Source organism: Myotis brandtii, unplaced genomic scaffold (genome assembly GCF_000412655.1).
Source record: "Myotis brandtii unplaced genomic scaffold, ASM41265v1 scaffold915, whole genome shotgun sequence".
Taxonomy (NCBI): domain Eukaryota; kingdom Metazoa; phylum Chordata; class Mammalia; order Chiroptera; family Vespertilionidae; genus Myotis; species Myotis brandtii.
This window is the reverse complement of record NW_005371769.1, coordinates 468,591-480,115: the sequence shown is the minus strand read 5'-3', so window position 1 is coordinate 480,115 and position 11,525 is coordinate 468,591. Positions and strand designations below refer to the sequence as shown.

Here is an 11,525-nt window from a genome sequence, read left to right as displayed (position 1 = left end):
GGGATCAACAGGGCGGGGCTAGCAGTTATGGCTGCTCTCAGTCTTGCCCTCAGAGGCTCTGCTTCTCAGTGTCCCGGTAATCACTGCTGCCCTCGAGTTCCGACCGATGCCAGACAGTCCCGCTTCTCCCGTATGAGTCTGGGTCCCCAGAGACTCGCCCGGAACTGGAGCTCAGAGCCTGAGACTCCCTCCCGATTGAAAAAGACAACCGTGCCCTCAGCTGCCAGCCCTCTCCGCATGCACCTCTGTACATTAGTATTTTACTTCCGCACCGCACCTCCTCTGAGTATGCTTTTCTCTTTCCTTCTAGTTGTAGAATTTCCACTCAGCCAGCCTTCCTGTAGTTCTGGGTGATGTCCGTTCCGTCTTTTAGTTGCATTTTTGAAGTGGTTGTGCGGGGCAGCAAACTCCGGTGTTTACCTATGCCGCCATCTTGGTTTCTCTAATCCATTGACATTTAAAGTAGTTGCCAAGCCCAGGCCCGGTGGCTCAGTTGGTTGGAGCATCCTCCCTTCACCAAAAGGTTGCAGGTTCGATCCCCAGTTGGGCGCATATGGGAGGCAACTGATTGATGTTTCTCTCACATAGATGTTTTTCTTTCTCTCTGTCTCTCTCCTGCTCTCTAAAATCAATTAAATATATATATATCCCTTGGGGGAAAAAAGGGAACACATGTAATACTTTCAACAATAAAGAATTATTAAAAACAAAACAAACAAAAAAACAATTCCTTAGGTGAGAATTATTTTTTAAGTTAAAAATAAGAATAAAGCCCAGTCAGAGTGGCTCAGTGGTTCAGCACTGACCAATGAACCAGGAGGTCATGGTTCGATTCCCGATCAAGGCACATGCCCGGGTTGCGGGCTCCATCCCTCTCTCTCATCATTGATGTTTCTATCTCTCTCTCCTTCTCCCTTTCTCTCTCTGAAACCAATAAAACATAAAAAATATTTTTTTAAAATAAAAAATAAAGTTAGCCCAGCTGGTGTGGTTCAGTGGTTCAGCATCGTCCCATGCACCAAGAAGTCACTGGTACAATTCCCAATCAGGGCACATGCCCAGGTTGTGGGCTCAATCCCCAGTAGGGGGCGTGCAGGAAGCAGCTTATTAATGTTACTCTCTCATCAGTGTTTCTCTCTATCCCTCTCCTCGCTCTAAAGTCAGTAAAAACATTTAATTAAAAAAGAAGAGTATGCAAAATAAATAATTATGACAAGCAAGGCCTTGCCTCTGTGAGTTTTCTTTTCCTATGTGTCTCATATCTTTTTGTTTCTCAATTCCTCCATTACAGCCTTTTTTAGTGTTTGTTTTTTCCACTGTGTCTTTTTGTTGTTGTTGTCAATCCTCACCCAAGGACAGGGAGAGACAAAGAAAGAGAAACATTGATGTGAAAGAGACACATAGATTGGTTGCCTCCTGCATGCACTCTGACCAGGGCTGAGGTACGCACCCTTGACTGGAGTTGAACCCAGGACCTTTCAGTCCACGGGCCAACGCTCTATCCACTGAGCCAAATCGGCTAGGTCCCCATTGTAACATTTTGATTCCTTTCTCCTTTTCTGCAAACACGGTGGGACAAAAGTAGGTTTACAGTTGCTTGTATGGAAAATAATACAATAATTAATAACTAATAATACAAGAATAAACTCTGTATTTCACATACTCACAACTCTAAACCTACTTTTGCCCCATAATAACATAGAATTCTGTGTTATTTTCTTAATGGTTACTCTCGGAATTGTGATTAACATTGTAAATTTACAACAATCTAGTTTGAATCAATACCGAGTTAGCATCAGTAGGACACAAAACAGCTACTATGCAGTCCCCTTTATGTTGTTACTGTTACAAATTACACCTTTATACATTGTGTGCCCAGAAATATAGATTTGTGGTTACTGCTTTATACATTTGTCTTTGAAATCATATAGGAAAAATAGTTGCAAACAAAAAATTTTAATACCGCTCTTCTGTTTGCCTCTGATTACCTCTCCCAGTGCTCATATGGCCTGAGTTACTGACCAGTGTCTGTCCTTTCATTCCAGTCTGAAGAATGCCCTGTAGCATTTCTCTTTTTAATTGATTTCAGAGAGGAAGGGAGAGGGAGAGTTAGAAACATCAATGATGAGAGAGTATCATTGATCAGCTGCCTCCTGCAGGCCCCCTACGGGGGATCGAGCCCGCAACCTGGGCATGTGGGCTGACCGGGAATTGAACCATGAACTCCTGGTTCATAGGTTGACATTCAATCACTGAGCAACGCCAGCCAGACTAGCGTTTCTTGTAGGCAAGTCTACCAGTGACAAACTCCCTCAGCTCTTGTTTACATGGGAATGTCTTCATTTCTCCTTCATTTCTGAAGGATAGTTTTGCCAGAAATATGATTCTTGTCTGACAGCATTTTTTTTCAAGACTTTAAATATGTCATCCCACTGCCTGTGGCTTCCATAGTTTCTGATGAGAAATCAGCTGTTAGTCTTACTGAGGATCCTCATTCCTGAAAAGCCACTTCCCTTGCTACCTTCCGATGCTGTCTTTGTCTTTGGGTCTTAGCAGTTTGTCTTGGTGTGGGGTCTCTTTTACTTTATACTACTTGGATGTATAGATTCATATCTCTCATCAAAGTTGGGAAGCTTTCAGCCATTATTCTTCAATTTTGCAAACATTATTTCTGTCCCTTTCTCTCCCTCTTTTTTTAGGATTCTATTATCCATATTTTGGTATATGGTGTATTTTAGTGTGCTTTGTAATTATTTTCTTGATAGCCAGACACAAAGTACTGGCTACAAAGAACTGTTATAAACAGGCCATTAGTGACATGGTGGTGAGTAGTGAAGGGAAGCTTTCTAATACCTATGAATAATTCTCTCTTCTCGTAAACCCAGGTCTCTGGTGACCTGCTTCATAGGTCAACGCTCAACCACTGAGCCCCACCGGCCGGACTCATTGCACTTTTTGTTAGGACAGAGGGATGACTTCCTCACTTCTTATATGCTAGACTGGTGACCAGAGTGTCCCACTGAGTGATTTCTCACTTCAGCATTGACTTTTCAGCCCTGGAATTTCTATTTGATTCCTTATATAATTTATACTTTTAAGACTCCCTATTTATTGAATCGTCATCATTACACTGTCATTTAATTCCTTTAGCGTACTTATACTCTCTACTTTGAAGTCTTTGTTAGATTCACCATCTTGGCCCACTCAGTCAGATCCTATCAACTGCTTTTTTTCCTTAATATGGGTCACACTTTTCTGTTGTTTTGCATGTCTTATAAATTTTTATTGAAAACTGGACATTTCAGATATATTTTAGCAACTCTGGATTCTGAATTGTTTTTCCCAATGTTTTATTTTAGTACATTTTCTGGACCTAACTTACAGTCTGCCCACCTGCCATAGTGTGCAGCCCCTGATGGCTCTGCTCAGATTTTAAATTTAATTTTACTTTTCAATCTGGCTTCCTAGGCAGCACTCTGCAGCTGAGTGGTCCGCCAGAACTTAGTCGGAGGCTGTGCTCAAACACTTCCTTCCCAGTCCATCTATGTGAGTTGGGAGTGTCATTCCTAGCTCAGCGCCCCCTCACCCCCACTTTTCCTTTGTCCTGGCACGTCTTAGAGCTCTTGATTCATGCGCACCATTCCATAGAGAGGATGTGCGCAGAGTGGAGCCCTCTGCGGCCCTTTCAGACCTGTCCGTTCTCTGGTAGTTTTGATTGGTTTCATCACTTTTAGCCACAAGGCCCTGGTTTTTACCGTCTTCCCCACTTCCACCCTCTGCGTCTGCTGCTTTGCAGGGGATGCTGCAGACACCCCCATCCAGGCATCACTGCTGCCGTCAACTTCCAGAGCTCAGAAGCGGTGCGTTTGGACAGTTTGCCCAGTGTTAGCCTTGTTCTCCTGTGGCAACGATTCAGTCACCTCTGCACCTGGCCAGCTGAACTCGGGGAATGCAGTCCTAAGAGCGTGTTCTCGGGTTCACATGTTTGAGACTCTGGCATGTGTTTCTGTGACTATTGTGAGGTGGTGATGGAGTTGTTTTTTTTAATTTTTAAATATATTTTGAAGGTGTTTATGTGTGTGTGTGTTTATTTATTTATTTTTTTATTTTTTTATTTTTATTTTTATTTTTTTCCCAGAGAGGAAGGGAGAGGGAGAGAGAGATAGAAACATCAATGATGAGAGAGAATCATCGATCAGCTGCCTCCTGCACGCCCCACACTGGGAATCGAGCCTGCAGCCTGGGCATGTGCCCTGACGGAATCAAACCGTGACCTCCTGGTTAGGTCGATGCTCAACCACTGAGCCACATTGGCTGGGCAAGTTTGTTTGTTTTTTTATATGAAAAAACAATTTTAAGTTGTTTCCTTATGAAACGCACAGTCCCTCTTTTCCTGACTTGTTTCCAACACTTCCTGTTAAATGTGAAGTTTTCTGTATGCGTGGAGCTCCCGTAGAGCTCTTTTCATTCCATCTGTCAATTTACCCCATTCTCTTAGGCTTCAATCCATTTTATGGATTTGCCATTAACTACTTCCCATGGTTGGAAATGTAGGCTATTTCTAAGTCTTTAGTATTCGGTTAACATCCCTATAGCTAAATCTTTGCATACTTCCATTATTTTTTTACAAAAATTTTTTGAAGTGCTTGCTAGGTTTAAGGAATGTACCAAATTTTAAGGTTTCTAATGTTGCTGAAGGTTCCTATAGAGAGGTTTAAGTGGTGGTGTCTGTGGATGTAGGCCTCTGTGTGCATGGAGGAGTCTGAAAGTGTGTGTGAGCCAGTGTGTGTGTGTCTCGAAGGCGGTATTTGATTGCATTCACCCGGGTTTAGTCCCCCCTTTTGAACAAGCGGTTTTGCTTCTCGGTTGATCAGGGCTTTTTAACCACAGACTCTACTGCTGTCCATTTGGGGCCCAGACTTGCAGCTGCTGGTGCCATTCGGCCATTGGCAGCTCCCTGGGTGCCTGAGGACAGCCAGGTGTGAGAAGAAGCTGCCCTGAGACCCTCTGTATCTGCCAGACAAACGCCTTCCACCTTTGGTTCCCTCTCCCTCTTTGTCACCACCAATTCCTGCCTCAAGAAACAGCCATGCCCAGCATGGGCTCCAGTCCTGGCTGCTCTGCTCTCGTGGGGTTAAAGCAGTTTCCTCTGGAAGTGATGGCACATAGGGGTAGATATGTGGTTGGTTTTCTCATGTCTTTATTTGGCAAAGTAAAGGTTGCAATCCTCACATTTCCTCCTCCTCCCCTCTCTCTCTCTCTCTCTCTCTCTCTCTCTCTCTCTCTCTCTCAGTTTTAGTTTTAATTTCACTGGTGCACTGATCTCTGAAAGTCAAGGCACCACTGTTATAAGTGGGTTGTGCTAATTGGTTTGGGGAGGACTCACCACATGAGCACACAAACACCTGCCCTGATTACCGGTTGCGTCTGGGGCTTTGTGTCTGGTGGAGGCGATGGGGCACGATGCCCGCCACACTGTCACCCTGGCCCAGAAAGCTGAGAGCAGGTTCATCCTCAGAGGGGCCATGTCCATCCCAAGAGCGAGAGTGAGACAGCACAAGTGTGTGCACGTGTGTGTATGGATGTGTACAAATGGTATGTATGTATGTGTGGACACGTGTTTGTGTGTGTTTTGTTTCCCTGTTTCTCCCTCCCTTGAGGGCTACGCCCAGATAGTTAGACTTGGTTCTCTGGGGTTCACATGCCCCCTGTGGGCTGTGTCTGAGCCCCGGCCCCTGCGGCCCTCTCTGCAGGTTCTCCCATGGGCAGGTGGTCCCTGTGGATGAGCTGCGCCCCTTCCAGGACCCGGACCTGAGCTCCCTGCAGGCTGGTTCTGCATGTCTGGCCAAGCAACCAGATGGTCTCTGGTACCCAGCACGGATCACTGGTGAGGCTGCCCATGGGCCTCCCTCAGGCCCTTCTGGAAGGTCCCTCCATTCCTCATTCGTGTTAATCCCCTATGACCACTCCTTTGGTTGGGTGTCAGGTCCCTGCTCTGTGCCCAAGAGGAGTGAGAGTGCCTCTGGCCTTGGCCCGTCTTGCTCCCAACTTCCAGTGAGTCTCCAACCACCTGTGAAGCCGCTGACCTGGTTGTCTTTGACCTTCCAGATATGGACAGCGGCTACTACACAGTCAAGTTTGACTCGCTGCTGTTGAAGGAGGCCGTTTTGGAGGGGGACAGCATCCTTCCCCCACTGCGCCCAGAGCCTGCAGTATCCTCTGACTCAGACAGTGGTGACCCGGACGATTCCAGCTATGCCAGAGGTACAGGGCAAGGAGCATCTTGGGCAGCAGTCTCCCTAGGAAGTTCCTGGCTGGTGGGGACCTTGACCACCTAAGCAGAAAGGCAGAGAGCATGACCGCGGGTGAGGGGGGCTCTGCCTAGTGCATGACGCACAGCAGGGGGCACTAGTTGGGCCTGGAGAGACAGGGAGGCCCCCACAGGAGGTGGGAGGATGAAAGCATGTGTGAGGGGTCTGGGCAGGTCCGCAAACCTGCAGACGCAAAGACCTGTCCCTTGTCATCAAGGAGTTGTGTGCAAACATGTCCCCCATGGTGCAACCTGAGGTTGGGCCACTGCTGGGGAGGCCCAGCTGAACAGAGAGCAGGAAGCAGCAGCTCCTTCTGGAGCTTCCGCTCGGGGTCTGGGGTCGAGTGGTGGATGGGGGGGTGTGTAGACAGCCATGGGCGGGGGAGCTTCAGTGTCCAGCCCCCTGAGGGGTCAGTGAGGAAGAAGACGGGAGGCATCCCTGTAGGGCTGTCCCATGTGTTGGTGGTTTCTGAAACCCCGTGTCCTTGGGATGGAGAGAGGACTGAGCTCTTGGGCTAACGCTGGCCAGAGCCCAGGTGTTCCCTGTGCAGCTGGGCCAAGTCCCTGCCCTGTTTCCTGCAGTGGTGGAACCCAGCGCCACCGACCACGGGGCCTGCAGCTCTGCCTTTGCGGGCTGGGAGGTGCACACGCGGGGCATCGGCTCCAGGCTGCTCGCCAAGATGGGCTATGAGTTTGGCAAGGGTGAGTGAGTGGGTGCTGCCCTGGGGAAGGGGCTGGGTTGCCTCTGCACAGTGCAGGGTGGTGGGAGTGGATCCAGCAGCAGTGCCAGCCCCTGTGCCCCCAGGTCTGGGCCGACACTCGGACGGCCGGGTGGAGCCCATCCACGCTGTGGTGCTGCCTCGAGGGAAGTCGCTGGACCAGTGTGCAGAGATCCTACAGAAGAGGACCAAGGGCAGCAAGGCTGGCACTAGTCAGGCCCCAAAATACCGGGGCAGAGGAGGCAGGCCTGGGGGCCGCCCGCCCCCTCGGAGCGTGTTTGACTTTTTGAATGAGAAGCTGCAGGGCCAGGCTCCTGGGACCCTGGAGGCAGGGGCTGCCACCCTTGGGAGGAGGAGTGGCAAGGAGCTGTACCATGCCAGCAAGGGCACCAAGAGGGCCCTGAGCCTGCGGCTCTTCCAGACCGAGGAGAAGATTGAGCAGGCCCAGCGGGACATCCGGGGCATCCAGGAGGCCCTCGCCCGCAACACTGGTCGGTATGTGTGGGGCTGAACTTGGGGCAGAGGATGGGCCCAGGGTGGCCATGCCTCCGGCCCTGCTCTGGGCGCCCAGTGCAGTTCATCTGCAGGATTTCGCCCTGACCTGAAGGTGGTGAGCTGGGTCTGAGGAGGGTCTGCATGGTGGGAGGATGCCTGGCAGGGGCCACAGCATCCTGGGGTCTTTGTAGCAGTGGCCCGGGAGCCCATGCTGAGTGGCAGCCTCTCTCTAGGCACAGCGTGACCGTGGCCCAGCTGCAGGAGAAGCTGGCAGGAGCCCAGCGGCAGCTGGGGCAGCTCCGGGCCCAGGAAGCGGGCCTGCAGCGGGAGCAGAGGAAGGCGGACACCCACAAGAAGATGACAGAGTTCTAGAGCCCAGCACGTGCCAGGGACAGGGCTCGGCTCCAGCTCCCACAGCTTCCGGAAGACCTGCTGTCCTCCAATAACTAGATGCCGACAGAAGAGAGGCCACCCCCAGACCAGACCTCACGGTCAGCCTATTGCCAGGCCGGGGTGTGCGGACATTGCTGAGTGGAGATTGGGTACAGGGGTCACGTCTTGATGCTCACGTGCCCTCAGAGCCCCCCTGCCAGTGTCTGCTTATCAAGGACATTAAAGTGACTTTGTCGCTGTCTTTTAGTGGTGGCGTTGCTGGCTGTGGTGTGTGGGGAGAGGTGTCTGTGCGTGGGGCAGTGGGGCTGGGCTGGAGGAGTCCCCAGTGAGCCCAGAGGCAGAGGGCCCAGGGGGACTGTCATCTTCCCTGGTCTCCCAGAGGGGTCCCCATGTGGCCCAACACACACAGACTGGGGGGGGGGGGGGGGGGGGGGGGGGGGGCTGCCAGCTCAGGCCCTCAGAGCACTGCTTACGGAGCAGGAGGGCCTGGCGGGTGGGTGTGAGAGCCTGGATTTACCCCCGGTGCTTGGTGGCCTGTCTCCTCCCAGTGTGTGCTCACCTCTTCGTGGGTGGAGACAGAGAGGTAGGCTCAAACCATGGGGGCTCGAAGCACACACCCACTGAGTGTTATCTGGGCCCCAGCTGGGGTGCAGCAGTTGGGTGAGGCTGCGGTGGTGGCAGCTGCTGCTGTTGGGGGTTGAGACGAAATCTGAGACACAGGCAGGAAGTGGGGGAGCTGCACACAGGCACCACTGCTCTGGGAGCTGCTGGCCTGCCCAGGTGGCTGAGGAGTGCCCTGTACCCGTGGCCCTGGTAAGTGCCTCCTCTGAACTCCAGCCTGGCCAGCTCTCCAGGCCTGTTGCTGCATGCCCTCCTGGGAGCACTTGAGGGCTGGGGCCTGGGAGGACTAGCCCCTACTAGGTCGCGCCACTGGGACTTCCTGTGGGGGAAGCCCACTCCCTGAGTCTGGGCAGACTCAGCCCCAAACCCCCATATCTGTGCCAGGCTTTGCGGATTGTAGAGTGGACCCCCATCCCCTGCAGCCCTGCTAAAGCCCCAGGAAGGAGACAGGTCCAGCAGCAGGAATGGAGGTGGGGGTGGAGAGCCAGGGAGAGGTGGGGGGAGGGTACTCAGTGCCCAAAGCAGCCCCTTTCTGCCAGCTGACCCCCACCTCTTCAGCCCCTCAGGGGGCCAAGCTGTGGTGAATGACTAAGGCATCACCTCAGACGGCCTTACCTGGGCAGGGCAGGGCTGCAGGTGAGTCTGTGGCCTGTGGCTTGAAGGCTCATGCGTGTGACCTCAGTGGCATCCCCAGGCCTCAGGTTTGGGTTGTAGTGACCACAGTGGAGCCGTGGCCAGGTTCTCTCTGGCCATGCTCTGCGGTCATGTGGGTTATCGTCACTGGCTTGGGCACACGTGAGGCCAGGAAGAGCACACATTCTCACACTGGCCAGGAGCCCCCAACCAGAGGCAGGAAAGGAAGGTGGGCGCTAGGCTGCGTCCTCCGCCTCTAGGAGGAGGGGCTGCTGAGCCTTGGGTTTCCTGTGTGCTGAGTCAGAGCTCCCAGGGCGGGAGACGCCAGCATTGTGAGGCGAGGCGGGGTTGCAGGTGGGTGGCCAGTCCTTCAGCCAGTCCCCAGGACCCTTGTCTTCTGCCCTCAGGCCAGTCCAGGGCTACACAGGATGGGGCCACTGGTGCCCTCAGCCCCTCCTGCCCTCTGGGTCCTAGGGTGCCTCACCCTGCTCCTCTGGCTGTGGGTGCTGTGCACAGCCTGCCACAGGTATGTCCCTCCCTTGCCTGGGTTCCATGTGGAACCTGTTTCAGTGCTGTGGCCAGAGGGGGTGGGGCTCCAGGCAGGTCCCCCTTCACCAGAGGCTGATACCCCTGCACCTCTACTCTGCTTCCCTGGCCTGACGACCCTTTTGCCCCCAGGAAGCAGGCTCGGAGGCAGCCAGCAGGGCTGCAGGGTACCATGATGCCAGCGGAAATGGTGAGTGCCAGGCTGTCCCTGGGGCCAGGTCGGGGCCAGCGGGGACCGACCTGCCTTCCTTGCCCCCAGTCACTGCTGAGACAGCCCCCCCTCTGCATCCTCAGCAAGTCAGACACCAGACTGCATGAGCTGCACCAGGGCCCGCTCCACCGCACAGGTGAGCCCAAGGGAGCAGCCAGGTTGTGGGTGGGGCTTGCTGTACCACACCTTCTAACCTGCTGGGGTCAGACTCCACCCCTCCACCCCAACTGACCTCTGCCCTGACCTCACTCCCAGCCCCTCGGCCTGCCAGCATGGATCTCCTGCGCCTACAATGTCTGGAGGTGTCTAGAGACACCACCAGGCCCCCAGCCGCCTTCTCACACCGGGATCTGCCCCAGACCTCACCTACTACTGCTGCTGCCCAGCCCTCCACGGGCCCTGAGGCCACCTATTCCAATGTGGGGCTGGCAGCCATCCCCAGGGCCAGCCTGGCAGCCAGCCCCATGGTGTGGGCAGGGGCAGGGCTGACCAGCAGCTGTGCCGGAGACGAGCCTGAGGCCAGATCGGTGGTGGCTGAGTATGCTTGTATCCACAAGCTCAAGGGAACAGGTCGGGGTCCCCAAGGCCTGGACCAGGGGAAGGTCCAGGGGACCCCAGCCACTCAGGTAAAGTGGAGGTGGTCGGGTGGGGTGCAGTGGGTGGAGCTGGGTGGATCCTTGGGAGAGTTGATGATGCTGACCCATCCCTGGTGGGCTTCCTCCAGGTGGATATCCTATACTCCAGGATCAGCAAGCCCAAAAGGAGGGACCCAGGATCTGCCCTAGGCCAGCCGGACCCCAAAGGCAGGGTGGCAATTCTGACTCGGGGGAGGAATCTGGACTACGAGGCCCTCCCACTCAGGGGCCTGAGTACCCACAGCGACCTAGAAAACGTGTATGAGAGCATCCAGGAGATGGGGGCTCAAGCCGGCAGCCTGCAGCTCAAGCTAACAGATCAGACATGAAGGCCTCCTGCTTCTCCGGCCTCAGCCTGTGGGGCTCAGCCACACAGGGGTCTCCAACCCCTCCCTGCCCTAGCACCCAAGTACAGCTGTTTCTTCTTCCAGCGTCCCTCTTCCCTCACGGTCCCCCGCAGAGGGCAGCCTGAGAGCTTCTGGGGTCCTGGCTGCCCTGGCCTCTCCTGCCAGCGTCTTAATAAATGCCCAGCGCAGAGAGGATGAACGCCGCGAGCCTCACAGCCTGCTCTTCTTCAAAGCCCGGGAGGGTTGTTTGGAAGGAATCAAAGCATCCCCTTACCTCAGGGACAGGCTGCCTCCTCCTGGGGTGCCTGGGCCCTGTCACCCTGGCCCGCAGACAGTGTGGGGAGAGAGACCAGATTAGGGGTGGTGTCGCCAGGCCAGGTTGGTTCTAGAGGGGGGTGTAGCCGGCCGGCAGGGTGGCTGCCCCAAGGTCGGACTGGACACCGACACCGAGGGCGGGCTCGGGCCACCCAGCCCTGGGGCTCCATGAGGGTGAGAGAGGCGGACCATCGTGCGTTAAAGAATAACCGGCTCCAGGGAACCCAGCCAAAGAGACGTGGCCCCTTTCCGGATCTGGCAGCTCTGCGCTCGGGCACCCCACAAGGAAGCCGGCCCTCG

The 11,525-nt window shown here is 54.1% G+C and overlaps 2 protein-coding genes and 1 long non-coding RNA gene across 6 annotated transcripts; all 3 read left to right on the top strand.

Moving 5' to 3' along the window:
• The first annotated feature begins 2,222 nt into the window (after window positions 1-2,222).
• On the top strand, window positions 2,223-4,072 carry LOC106724645. The gene is made up of 2 exons (XR_001360482.1): window positions 2,223-3,023; window positions 3,797-4,072. It is a non-coding gene; the product is annotated as an uncharacterized LOC106724645 (long non-coding RNA).
• Window positions 4,073-5,453: 1,381 nt separating this feature from the next.
• Window positions 5,454-8,158, top strand: ZGPAT (zinc finger, CCCH-type with G patch domain). The gene is made up of 6 exons (XM_005885606.2): window positions 5,454-5,546; window positions 5,677-5,887; window positions 6,109-6,264; window positions 6,893-7,012; window positions 7,116-7,524; window positions 7,758-8,158. The coding sequence occupies exons 1-6, from the start codon at window positions 5,454-5,456 to the stop codon at window positions 7,894-7,896; spliced, it is 1,128 nt and encodes a 375-aa protein (XP_005885668.1). The 3' UTR covers window positions 7,897-8,158.
• Window positions 8,159-8,235: 77 nt separating this feature from the next.
• LIME1 (Lck interacting transmembrane adaptor 1) lies at window positions 8,236-11,113 on the top strand. Of its 4 annotated transcripts, none has more exons than XM_014532846.1 (5): window positions 8,236-8,730; window positions 9,579-9,697; window positions 9,850-10,064; window positions 10,184-10,554; window positions 10,653-11,113. In XM_014532846.1, the coding sequence occupies exons 2-5, from the start codon at window positions 9,600-9,602 to the stop codon at window positions 10,890-10,892; spliced, it is 924 nt and encodes a 307-aa protein (XP_014388332.1). In that variant the 5' UTR covers window positions 8,236-8,730; window positions 9,579-9,599; the 3' UTR covers window positions 10,893-11,113. The 4 variants fall into 4 exon arrangements, with proteins under 4 accessions (XP_014388332.1, XP_005885600.1, XP_005885601.1 ...); XM_005885538.2 differs by having other exon boundaries at window positions 8,236-9,697; window positions 9,850-9,907; window positions 9,977-10,064; XM_005885539.2 differs by lacking the exon at window positions 9,579-9,697.
• Window positions 11,114-11,525: the final 412 nt, after the last annotated feature.